This window comes from Barbatula barbatula (genome assembly GCF_947034865.1).
Source record: "Barbatula barbatula genome assembly, chromosome: 24".
NCBI classification, from domain to species: Eukaryota; Metazoa; Chordata; class Actinopteri; order Cypriniformes; family Nemacheilidae; genus Barbatula; species Barbatula barbatula.
The window spans coordinates 8,029,099-8,043,110 of record NC_136787.1 but is presented as its reverse complement, the minus strand read 5'-3'; the positions used below and the strand labels follow the sequence as shown (position 1 = coordinate 8,043,110).

The 14,012-nt window shown below is 37.8% G+C and overlaps 1 protein-coding gene across 1 annotated transcript in view; it reads right to left on the bottom strand.

Moving 5' to 3' along the window:
- The window catches only part of unc13bb (unc-13 homolog Bb (C. elegans)), a 73,049-nt gene that overhangs the window by 52,381 nt on the left and 6,656 nt on the right, over positions 1-14,012 (bottom strand). Inside the window, exons 2-5 of the mRNA XM_079448966.1 lie at positions 13,245-13,274; positions 5,210-5,309; positions 644-761; positions 394-517 (exon numbers count right to left, since the gene is read on the bottom strand). Coding sequence (XP_079305092.1) covers positions 394-517; positions 644-761; positions 5,210-5,309; positions 13,245-13,274 — 372 coding nt within the window. The remainder of the gene's footprint in view (positions 1-393; positions 518-643; positions 762-5,209; positions 5,310-13,244; positions 13,275-14,012) is intronic.

Below are 14,012 nucleotides of genomic sequence, written 5' to 3'. Positions count from 1 at the left end.
ACAAATCAAAGTGACCAACTAAAAAGAACTATCCTCTGCTCGATCACACCAACCAATGAGTGGTGGACATACCTGTCGTCCTGTGATAACAGAGTGGTCATCATGACTCTTCCAGGTATTATAGACCTAACGCTGGCCTTTACACTTATTTTGCATCAGACAACATTATTTACAATAATTTCCTTACCCATATGAAGCACATGTAGTAATACAAGTTTTCACAGGTCAATTTACTGTACAGTACAGTAGTTGTACATGCAGGTACGGTAAAATAAAATGCAACCCATTAGCTTAACATTTCTTTCTCTATCAAAAGGACTTGAAATAGCATGAGGATGGTAAACCTCGAATAGATCATATGGAAGAACGCTTTTTAATAACACCGAATCTCACCAAAGGGCAGCTCAAAGCGAGTGTCCAGCAGGATTCGATGTGGCGTTGGATTTTTGGTGCCGTATATCTCATCTGCTTTCCTCAGAACCTCAGAGTCCAGACATATCCACTCGCCAGGACCCTCCTGTTTAACAGATGAAGGGCACAAACAGGCACAGAGAACAAACAACCTTTGTGATTAGCTTAAAATTAACATTGAAATTGAATCTGAGGCGATACATCGCATAAGATCTGAAGGAGTCGGACTGACCTTCTCTAAATGACGTATACTTTTGAGAGGCATCCATGATGTTCCTAACATGGTGTCCCAAATGAGACCTTTGTTCCACACCTCTACGATGAGGCCCAGGTCCAGTCGGCTGATCTCACTAAGAATAGAAGAGAAGGCGAAAGTGTAGGTCTGTAAAATCTGTAAAATATCATTTCTACTTTGACCATATAAATGGTTACACTTTTTTTCATATTGATATGTTTCCCTCTGGCAACGGACAATGACATCAAAATTGTCTAAAAAAAAGTTTTCTGGCTTTTATTCTAAACACCTCCATAATGTAGCCATCTTTACGGTATGCAAGTGATTTTTAAAGGTCACAATTTAAGACACAAAAACACAAATACACATTTTTTGTGTGTCAAATTACAGAAATAGGCATTATTAAGGAATATCACATGTTATTTTACGCCAAAATTGTAAATTTGTCTAAGTATAGTAAAAAAAAAGAATCATACAGTTTTTACCAGGTTTTTTACAAGATAGCTGACATACAATATACAAAAATATTTTCATCCAGTCTGTTAGCATACACATTAAAATCTGAAAATCTCTGCATGCATAAATAGCAATGTTTGGCTTAGCAAAGCATCCTAATAAGATACAAACAGGGCTGAGAAGGTTACTTTTCAAATGGATTTAACTACATAAACTAACACATGCTTTAAAAACCAATCTGTAATGTAAGTTACAAAACTTGAGTAATCTAACAAAATAATCTAAATACTTTAGAATACGTTGGAATACTACTAAGGTACATAAAACAAATAGATCACCAAACAGAGGACTTGACTTTCCTCTGCTTATTATTTTAAACATCATCATCATCATCTTCCGCTTATCCGCTGCCGGGTCGCCAGGGCAGCAGTCTAAGCAGAGACATCCCTCACCCTAGACACTTCCTCTAGCTCTTCCGGGGGGACACCCAGGGGTTCCCAGGCCAGCCGGGAGAAATAGTCCCACCAGCGTGTCCTAGGTCTTCCCCGGGGTCTCCTCCCGGTCAGACGGGCCCGGAAAACCTTCCGAGGAAGGCGTCCAGGAGGCATCCGGAACAGATTTAAACAAAAAAACGTATACACTTTTCCCTCATTAGACATAACAGTCCACAGTTCTAAGAAAAGAATTCAAAATTATGAGTTATAAACTCTTTACTTAAACAAGAAATTCACAAACCACTATCACTCTTATTCAGGACCGTTCTAAATCATTTTACATTTCTATGAACCCAGATCCCTCTTTTATTTTGTTAAAATTATTTACATTTAGCATGTTCGGCAAGGGGTATGAAACTTATGAGCATAACTGCTTTTTATAATGCTTTTGCAGATTGACAGAGTTAGAGAATCACCCATTCCTGTTTACACGAATTACCCGTTACAGTTTATATTAATGTTCAAAATGAAATAAATGACATCAAAACTTCAAGTAATCACTTTGGTAATCTAAAATACTTTTCAGATGTAACTGTAATTTGAATACCACCCATATAAAAGTAACTAATGAAATACAGTTACTCAAATTTAGTATTTAGTAAGAACGTAACGAAGGTTCATGTATTTCATTACTCCCAAGACCTGGATACAAACGATATTGAGATCACATGAATCACTTGAAATTACTGTTCAAACACTGATCAGCATAAAATATGAATAAGGTTTGTCTGCTGCAACCGCTCTCCACTGTGGTTTCGTAACATCTGCCAACAGTATGCGTATTCCCTCTGTGAATGAATGAGACAAGCGCAGCTTTTATCTGCTCGCTCTCCTTGTTATAAATAGGACCAAAGCGCACAGGAGCGCGGCACCAAAAGACGAGCATTAGTAAACCATTTATTATTCATTTAGGCCTTCAATTGTCTCCAAAGTGCGGTGAGGACGAGATCGCTCCGAGCCCTCAGAGGGGCGCATGACGAAGAATGCCTCATTCGTTCGTTTCTTGCACTTGTTCGAATGCACGATAATGGGCCGAGTAGCAACTGTCAGGTTACTATAGAGATTAAAAGATGCAGAAGTGCTTTATGTCGAAAATTCATCCAAAGAGCCGTATGGACTGTTAACAAATACAGACACGCAGAACAGCTGATGTTCAGTGACACGTCTAAGTGATACAATGGCTTCGCCCTTTGATCAAACAAACAATTGAGGAGATATATAAACAGATGCAATCCCAATGGTGACACTCGGATATTATCGTAATTGTTCTGGTAAGTCAAACAGGCTCAGATAGACAAACAAACAGCAAAGCATGTTTTCCTCAGGCATCAAGCTTAAACACAATGGACTTAAATAGGTGCCGAATCCAAAACAAAGACAGACATACATACATACAGTAAATCACATTCTTGGTTTGAAATATCATTCTAGGACAGCCAGAGGCAACTTTCATAAGGCCAACAAAGATCAAATGGTGAGGTGACACTATAACTTTTAATACTAACATTTATGGCATTACATAACTATCTGTCATTATGTGATGCATATTTAAATCCTTTGACACGAAGCATCTATTATTACTGATCATTCATAGAGTTTGGGTTTGTTTCGATCCAAAGTTTTAAAGTTTAACCTGAAACCTATTAAAACCATTTGTGGTACTGAATTACAAATTAAAACTGCTAAAAATATATGCTCATATTTATATCTGAACATATTCTACATTAGCTACTGATCGATTGTATAATATATAATATTTGGAAATGACTGGCTTATTAAAAGAATTACAAATTGTTGATGAGTTATTGTAAATAGCTTAAACATGTGCAATACAATTTAAATGGCCTCGTCTTTAAAAATGATGTACTTTGTAAATCCTTCATAAATCCATTAATGCATTACTGAGTTTAACTCAATTTGAGTTATGCAGAAGTTCTTTCTCATGTATCATTCAAAAAACAAATCTAGCATATACAAATAAATACATGTATTGAATTTAGCTGGTACTAAATTCATTTTGCCTGGTACTGCTGCGTTGTTTGAACTCATGTCCATATTTTACCCAACAACAAATGTGTAATATTAATGTTTTGAGATGTGATGCACGAGAACCCAAAGAAACGTTCTTTAAGAAAGGCGAAATGTATCTCTGCTAATATATAATCAATAACAATCACTGTCCATCCTCTCTGGAGGCATGAATTAGTCCCAGTGGACAATAACATGATTTAACAAAACTGGATGCTGCTTTTAAATGCTTTGTGAGAGCCAAGACGCACAAAAGCTTGAACAAATGTAAGGGTTCTGTTCAATTACAAGGACATCTGGCTTTCTGAAGTGGCATTAGGACAAGTAAACGTGATCACGAATAGAGGATGAAGATGCGTTTTCTTATCCCCGCATTCAAATATGTCATTTTACAAGTGTGTGCATTAATGTTTATTATTTATCTCAGTTTACTTCCATTACTGGCTTGGATGGACCTTCTCTTGAAGTTCAAAACCCCTAATATATCTGCTCTTCAATGTAAATGTGCGGTGATTTTGTCAGGCGATGTCGCTTTTAAATCCATTTGTATCCAACACGAGATGTTATTGGGTCTTGTTAAGTCACTATTTTATACTTGTTTTGTGTCTGCTAACAGGAAAGATAATAAGTGAAAATAGCATTCATTTGAGTAGAAGCGAAAGTCCCTACATTTTGAAAGTGCAAATTTTAAGTTCCAAAACTAGACCAAATGCGAACACGATGCAATGACGTCACAAATATGCAAATTTGTGTGTGACGTCATCAGCGCCAGTCTCTCAAAATCCTGTGGGAAACACTGAATAGCCCACCCAAAAAGTGAAAATGTCTTCATCGTGTATTCACCTTCATGTCATTCAAAACCTGCCCATGACTCTTTCTTCTGTGTAACACAAAAGAAGATATTCTGAGAAATATTTCCGTTGTTTTATGTCCATGCAAAGGAAGTCAATGGAAGTCAATGTTGCTTGGTTGTCAATGTTCTTGAAAATATCTTCTTTTGTGTCATGCAGAAGAAAGTCATACGGGTGTAAAATTATATGAAAGTGGGTAAATGGGTTAACTATCCCTCTAAGAGTGAAGCTTAAAAAATGAGTTTGAATGTAATGGATGCACTGTAACAAGGTTGGAATTTTAAATAGATATGAATCTGTTTAGAGAAACAAATAAGCGACAAAGAACACCCAGACAGTTTTACATCCTGGAATAACCCGTTTGTACTAGTCAAAACGTGCCATCTTTTTTGGATGAGAGCCACATAGACACCGGGTTACCGATGACCTTTAATGTATTTAGTTGACAAAAGAGAAACACCATTCGTTTAAAATGAAATATTGTGCTTTAGGGAACCAGCGGGGTCTAGAGGTGCCACACTGATGGCCCGATTATCACAGCTGTTGCCTGGTTGGCCAACGAAAGCTTTAAAGGAGTGTTTGTGGTTGCCAGGTAAGATACTGTATCAACAAAATCTCTCGCTCTCTCTGCTCTGACAGATAAATGACCCATGAAGAGACTTCTGGGCCCTTTCTCCACAAGCTCCAGTGTTAGTACAGTATAACGCTACCTGATTAGGATTTCTGAAACTTACAACATGAAGTCCTGCTCCCAGCATGGCCGGTCTCCCCGCACAGTGATGGTCGTACTCTTCACATTCTGCACTTTCAGTGTCACATAGGCGTTGAATTTATCTAGAAGTAAAGAAAGAAAAAAAACATTAAAGGAAGAGTTTGTATTGAAAACAATAAATGCCGTTTGCTATCCCCAAACACTGTAAAGGGATAGTTCCCCCATAAGAAAAACATTTGATTATTTATTCACCCTACATCCATAACAACGAAGAGGAATGAGGCACAAGAAAGCAAGGTAGGCTATAGCCCGACGAGATTGAGCTAAATATAAGATGAATATAAAATGTCATATGAGAACAAATGAAAGCGAATTGTTCAGGCTTGTTCGGTGCAAATGTATAGAGCCTAAATTAAAAATAAGCCAGTATTTTTGCAACATAGCCTAACTCCAATACAAAAGCAATGGTATAATAATTTTGTTGTAATATTTTTAAACTCACATTTTTTTTAAAACAATGTTTGAGAAAAGTTTTTTAGCATTTCGATTTTTTTAAGGGCCTAAAGCGTATTGCACATAATGCTATAAAAACCATAAATAAACACTTTGTCGGTATACGATCATCATATTTATATTGTTTACAATGTTTTTGTCGAGAAAAATAAGCACATAAATGTTCGGGTGAAAGTTTGGAGTTAGTCTGTTAACTGTCTGCACAGAAACTCGTGGCTTCTCCGCTGCGCAACAAGAGCACGGAGGTTGGTAAGCGCCGTGTAGTTTCTAGTTCTTAGTTTTGAAAAAGGTAATTTCAAGTTTAAACTGCGTTTAGAAGCAGACATCGCAATTCTCACATCTGACCTTAAGTTTGGTGAATAGGACTCCATCATTGATTCATGATTAAGCTAAAGACAAATTGTAGGCCTATTTTTTAGTTGTTTTCGATTTACTATCGGACAAAAATTGCTCGCTTAACTATATTTGTTTTCATAGTCAAATTCTTTACGATTTATTTTAGATGCGTGTCGTCACTACACGGATTTTACATCATTGCTTCTGCCTTATGTTCACACAGGGCGCTTTCCGGGACTGATCCCGTTCATGTTACTCAGTCCCCTTTCCGGAATCACCTTTCGGATTAATCCGGGATGTGTTTGCGTTCACACAAAAGGAAATTTTTGTGCAATTTTCTGGGATCAGCGCTCTGTGTGAAAGGGGTTTTACAAAGACAATAGCCTATCTGCAGCATAATTTGTGCATAATACTTACAATACAATTGTTTAAGCAAACACGACTAAATAGTTTGAGCAAGCAATATGTACACAGTGCATGGTGCTGGTGTATGGAATGCCTGGGAATCCCAGAGGTGATCATGTGCCTGTGATTAAATAAAGACTGAGCAATAATGCAGTGACCGAAAGTAAAGATTAGTGCCACTCGGCCCCTCCCACATCATGAATGACTGACTGACCGCTATAATCTCACATCAGACCTCCCCAAAGAGGCAAAAGACATCATTTTACCATTGGGTTTTGGCTTACACATAATTCAAACTGAAATACAAACTAGATGGCATTATTGTCTAAATAATGATGTAGGATGTGATGCACGATGACACGTGATATCACAACCAATAAGAATTTTTGACGTTATTCATGTGCTGCTGTATTTGGTTTAAGCAGCATGTGTTTTACGTCTTTTTTAAATCTTGTTTGTGTATACATGAGGAATGACGTGAAATATGAACAGGAAAAAACGTTGGGTTTTAAATTAACCCGTGCTGGGTTGGCAAATCCAAAATGCAACCCGTGGCTAGGTCACAACCACGCAGCATTGTGTAGGTTAATATAACCTAGAGCTGCAACTAACGATTATTTTAATAATCGATTAATCTGTCGATTATTTGTTCGATTAATCGATGAATCGGATACAAATTTTTAAAAGCATTCATTTTCAACCCTTTATTGAAAAATAGAACTGACATTGCAAAACATATTTCAAAAGCTTTATTATTACTTATTATATTATTATTACAGCTGGCTGTGGTTTACATGATGCATTTCCCATCAAGAAGCCTCTCATGGTTTGCTGTTTTTTTCTGGAATTTTTTCGGGTCTCTCTGATGGTCTTTCCTCTACCTCCGCTCTGCTTTTTTAATTTATTTTTTCTCCGCTATGCTGCGCGATCAACTTTTTTTAGTCCTGTGACACACTAGATGCGTGGCGTGAGCGTCTCAGAAGCCTGGCGTGACCGTTTTTAAATCGGCTCCCATGTTAACAGGTTAGAGCTTGCACACTGCCTGCGTGAGACGAGCCGCACGGAAAACGCGCGCATGCTAGGAATTGAATCGACGCCTATTTTTCACGAGACACGCAAGCGTGTTGGAAGCGTTTCCAGGCAAAATAGAATAGGAAAAGATGTTTATATGTAATTTTGTACACGAATACATATTAATGAATGCCATTTTGATGTTTGAAAGCTAATCATCATTTATTTGAACGTATTTTCAAATTGAATTTCATTAAACCAACATCTACACGTTACGGGGTTTACATGTCCACTGTAGAAAACATCAGGACTTAAATCATGTTTATAATGCATTTTTGGAGAAACAACAAGTGAATATTGAAATAAATTATACATTAATATTCCTATTAAGTATGAGATATTATTACTAAAATGTTGCAAATGAATACTCCAATTAACTACTTTTTTCCATAAAATCTTCCTCCAAGAAAATGCTTAGGCTATATCCAATGAAAAGATACATTGCATTGAATGGGAATATTAATTTATGTCCATCTTAAACACATATTGCATAAAGTAAACTCGTGCATCAATTGATTACGTTACATCTTTAATAACATATCTGAGAATCATCTTAATACGAATTGTGGTTCGTATTAAACCCCAAAATGTATTGGTGACTGAATTATTTTTGTTTTTTATGCTCTTAACAATGTGATTAAAAAAGGAAAAAAATATGACACACTACAATAACAACGTAGTCTAGTGTGTCATCTGAGTGACGGTCCAACATCAGGTAATAAAGCTACAAAACATTTGGAAATGTTATTTAAATAAACAGACAGCCTACTTACTCATTTTTCGGATTTTGTAAGGTGTAGGTTATGTGAAAAAAGTTTAAACATGTCGTGAATACAAGACCCTTGTCTGTCGGCGGCCTCCCTCTATGTCACCTAGCAGCAGCAGCGCGCCAGCGCCGCGTCAGGCACGGTGCTGGTGTGCAAAGATACAGAAAACACGACGCAGCCGCCACAGAGCTGACACGCAACAGAAACGCCACGCTCACGCCACTCAAACATGCGGCGCGCGTTATAGTCGCGCGATACAACGAATCGATAATGAAATTCGTTGCCAACGTTTTTAATAATCGATTTTTATCGATTTTATCGATTCGTTGTTGCAGCCAACAGTTGGTTCTGCCCATATCTTACCCAACCACGGGTTTAAAACTCCCCAGCATTCTTTTTTTTTTTAGCGTGAACTACCCAAGTGTACACAGATTACAGAGACTGTGACATAACCAGCTCTCTTAATTTCCTGTCTGCCAAAGGCAGGGGCTGGACAACACGTATCCAACCCCATTCCGTTACATCCTCACAGCAAACCAGCCTTATGTCATTTCAAACCTGTAGGACTTTCTACTGCACAATATAACAGGAAGACATTTGGAAGAATGCTTCTAACCAAACATCTCTTTTGTGGGACCATTTTAAATTGGACTTCAAGGGCTCATACTGATAATATTCATATCCACATGTGAACAGATTATCCGAAACATGTTTATACCAGGTGTAAACAGGGTGATGTCTGGCTACTGCATCTTGATACCCAAAACTGAGTAACAGATACCAAATGCCAAAATACAAAACTAGCATCAAAAGCTTTCTGTGAATCAGATTTCATGGAATAGATCAGGGGTTCCCAAACTTTTCAACCCACGACCCCCAAAATAACAGTGCTAGGGACTCGAGACCCCCATTATCCTCGAAGGTGGGTAAAGTATACAAACGCAACTGCGCACATGCACTTATTAGATCTATTCAAACATGCGAATAATGACAATACAAAAGAACAGTCTAACATAAAATGACTTTATAGTTATTTACTCATTATTTTACTTGTTGTACATAAACCATAAATTATTATTACAGATGGTCAAACTGATTCCAGTGCTGATGGATGTCCTCTATGGAAACTCGTTTCAACATTTGTGTTGAATACTGACTTTTGTTTTTCTTTTATATGTTTGTCATACTTTGTCTATTCTCCTTTACTTCACAACATAGTATCTTCTCTTTCTATATATTAGCTTTTCAAAGCTTAACGTTACCTGAGGACGATAGCCTTTCTGACTGCAGTGCTTCTCCGCCCTACTCTGCTGGCCTCCCAACGTTGTGTTGGTCAATATTACCCACGTTGCATTTCGACAAATACATATTTCCTAAACCAAAAGCCTGAAAAATAATCTGCGTGCACATATGCGAATGTTTAGCGTGGTGTTGTATCAAACCTAATGCGGTCGCTAATGTGACGTAATCACCTCAGGGGTCACGATCGAGTGGGAGGAAATTCCAAAGGCTGATGGCTTTTTATTTGCATGGTTTTATTTTAAATGTAACTAATATTTTTATGTTTTGTTACGCTTAAATACACTATTCTTAATAATAAAAAAATATTTTTGGAAATCATCTTGCGCCCCCCCGTGGCCTTGCGATCCCCGAGGGGGTCCCGACCCTTCCTTTGGGAACCCCTCGAATAGATGACACACAACAAAGCTCAATGCAAAGCAAAAACAAAATGATATAAAAAATAGGACTGTAAACGGATTAAAAACATACAAACTTTTGATGAATCGACTGTTTTTTCAACATTAAAGAACACCGCATGTGTACTCACATTTACAAAAACTGCACAATCCATCATACCTTATGCGAGACTCATAAGGGATCTGAAACGGAAATGTCATCTCTTGATTGTGCGTTACTTCTGAGTGATGTATCGGAAAACTCAACTTGGAGTCAATAATGGATGATGACATGTGGTGCAGTCGAGAAGATTTGAGGTATGAGCAACCTGAAAGAGACCTTGAAAGCTACATGCAGAGTACACACACACACACACACACCCTTCTAAAGCCACCGTAACATTTAAAAGTATAAGAAAAAAAATCTAGCAATTCTTCTAAAATAATCTAGGTCAAACGTTTAGACACAGAATCAAGTCTGGCACTGAAAAAACAATATTAGTGGCTTTAAGCAAATAGAATAAGTACTCTCCACACAAAAGAGCCACATGTCAACCGTAGGACAGGAGTCTGTCAGCCATATTCTCAAGAAGTTGTTTACTTTCTCACACAATAGAGCCAGCGACACAGTATTGCAGTGTAAAGGCGGCATGTTTGCTAAAGAGATGGAGCAAAGTGAGCGCGATGTTATTTCTAGATCTCTGTTATCATGATGGTGAGTTTAACGGTGCTTATGAACCGATATACCCTTCCCTTGTCTCATTTAGATACTGAAAATACAGTATTATATTAAAGTATCTACACATTATAGATCCAGTGTATGAAATTAAACGCCATCTAGCAGCCAAGGGCTCAATCCACCCCTCCCTTTCGAAGCACTACGGTGGCTGACACAGAACTAAGATGTCGTCAGGTTTTCGCCTCTTTGCCGAAGCAGATAACGAAACACGTTCTGTAAAGCAGTTTGTCCATTTAGGGCTACTGTATAAACAACATGGTGAATTCGATGCATGGGGACCCGCAGTGTATGTAGTAGGACAGCACAATTAATTGCAATTCCCATTAAGATCAAATCGATCCCACAGATTTTCTTTTTTTGGCCTTTTGTATCTTATACGGACAGGACATTGGAAGGTGAGACAGGAACTAATAGGACGAGAGAGAGGAATTTGGAAGCCGGGAAAAGACCACGAGCCGGATTCGAACACGGGTCGCCGGAAGTGCTGCTGCACATGACTACAATATAGTTTGGCAGGTGCATAACAGCCTTCCAGCTTATATCCGAACAGCTCAATCTCTACATGTTTTTAAATCCTCTCTTAAAACCTACTTTTTTTCTTTAGCTTATAATTCATTGTGGTTCACTCTTGTTATGAAAGTGTGTTTTGTCCTTGTTATCTTGTGTATTGTTTAGCACTTTGGTCAGCCCTGGTTGCTGTTTTTAAATGTGCTATATAAATAAATACAAACTTGAACTTGCATTAGACAGAGCCAAATGTTTGTGTGAAGTGCGTTTGTCGTTGTGCTTGTTTGTGTGTGAGGTAAACGAATGACGCAACACTATTTCTTTTCATTTTTGTTTAGTTTTTGCAATGAAGAATTGTTCTCCAGCTGCACAGAGTCCTTTGTTCTAGAGTCCTATGATCTGCGTGATGTGGGAAAACATGGAAGGAATCACGAAAGCGTAATCCTACCACGTGATTTAAATATGTCATCTGCTTGTTCTGCGTGTCTATGAGTGAATCATTTTTCACACTTTGACCCGGTACAAGCGTGACACTCGTGGATTTGCCTGTATCTTATTATACAAGGACATGAACACATGAACTTCATCCACAAAGTTGTTCTAAATTTATTTTACGAGCATTTCACTGTTTGAGTAACGCTACTGTCAAACATTGTGGTCTTCACGACAACCTGCCAAAATAAAAGCGTGTGTGAAGCATTGAAACAGAACTAAGAAAAATGTAAAAAGTTGATATCACCCACAATTCAGCACGAGTAGGTGGAGTTTAGTGATCCTACACTGCATTATAAAAATTAAATAAGTGATGCTTCACGGAGTAAATAAATGTAAGTATATAATAAACATTACATGAGAAACAATGAATAAATACTTAAATGCAAAGAAGGGTTGTATCTTAATGCTCGTGAATTAAACATCACAGTGGCATCTAGGCAACAGCAGCCATATCCATTTTGCGCTAGTACGTCCTAGTGCGTGCGTACGGTTTTGCAGTGCGAATAAATTGCATACACTTTTTTAGGACAACAGTACATACTTTAATGGCGTAGTCTAAATAGGCGAATTAGGACTCAGCAATCGTTATACGCGTCTTCTTCTGTGGAGCATATTTGGAGTTTGTGCGCAAGAGTGCCCTCGGGGCTTCAGACGCAGCAGCATTTAACCTTACTTCACTGACAAACTGCACATACAATATCGCAGCCAACTACCAATCGCGAGCAGTATATTGTCAATTAATCATGCAGTCCTAGCATGTAAATAGAAATAGCTCATTCTATGATAATAAAAAAATAACGCTTCATTATGTAAGGTCTATATACACATCTGAAGACAAAGTTATGTATAATTTACAGTTGTTTTGCATTTCTGTCAAATAGATCCTCCAATAGATAGGAAAAGGTTTTTCCACTCACGCCACACATTGTCTGTAGATTTGCATTTCGGATCTAAAAATACCATTTGATAGACATTCATCTATTCGGAACGCCTATTGTGCTACTAACACGGAAGATTATTTACATGTTGGGTTCACACCTCCCTTACTCATGCCAACACCCGTAGCACACGATTAACCCGGCTAGTGCTTCTCAGGATATCCCTGCAGTAACTTCCTGGCCAGAGACACAGTCACCAAGCTCACAAGATCCCTTTGAGGGCCAACAGTGTGAGGATTTACAGACAAATTAGACTTAACACACGCTGATCTTACAAAATACAAGCTCTGCAATCTTGACAAGACCAGAACATAGAATCTATTGTGAATATCAAACCAAATATATTTTTCTTCTTTTCATTACTAATGGTAATAAATTGACAACATATACACATAAATCTATAAGGAATCTGGTAAGGTACACAAAGCCCTGGCTGGGTGTAGGTTACAGTAACAAACCTTCGTGTCTCAAAACATCACACTGTCCAAGAACCACAAAACTAGGAATATTTGCATAGGATTTCCATTGCCCAGAGAAAGCAAATGTTGTGTTTACATACCACTGAATCACTTTTTGAGTTAAATAAAAAGAAGAGAGAGAATTGGCTTACCTACAGATCCGTGGAGTTTGGCTTTCTTAACTGAAAGAAAAAACATGAAGATTGGTCAGAAACACCTAAAAATATTATTGCAGCATGCATGTCATTACATGTTATATGCATTATGCATGTTTGTGTTTAATCCCGTGGTCACACTAGACTTTCAGAATGCTATATTTCCAAGCAATGCCCTGTGTATTTAGAATGCAAACAGAAAAATAGTTAGTACAAATATGTTGAGTTTTGTGTATATATAGTTTTTTTTTTACAGTTTGTTGTGTGATTTTATTATTAGCATTTCCTCACTCTTCTATTGCGATAGATCGTGATATGAATTTGCAGGTCAGAGTTCACCAAACTTGACCTTTTCACTCCCCCTCCCTCACGTTTTCGCTTCTTTGCCGATGGAGATAACATATTTATGAAATGCCCTGTAGAGCAGTTTGTCCCTTTAGGGCTACTGTAGAAACAACATGGAGAATTCCATGCAAGGGGACCCGTGTTGTATGTAAAAAGAAGTAGATAATTCTAAGGTAATGAAAAGAAAGCTTTATTATGTATGATCTTTATATACCTCTAAAGACAAATGTAAGCATATTTTGCCTTTCTTAAAAATTACACATTGGACCTTTTATTGATGCAATTGACAGGATAATGACGCAAAAGCACCTCATTACGTTGTTTGAGAGAATTCACAAATCTGTGTGCAAACGTCCCACCATTTTGAACAACGCTCCTGTCTGTCATGTCATGTCATGTCCAAATCCAAGACCCTCGCCA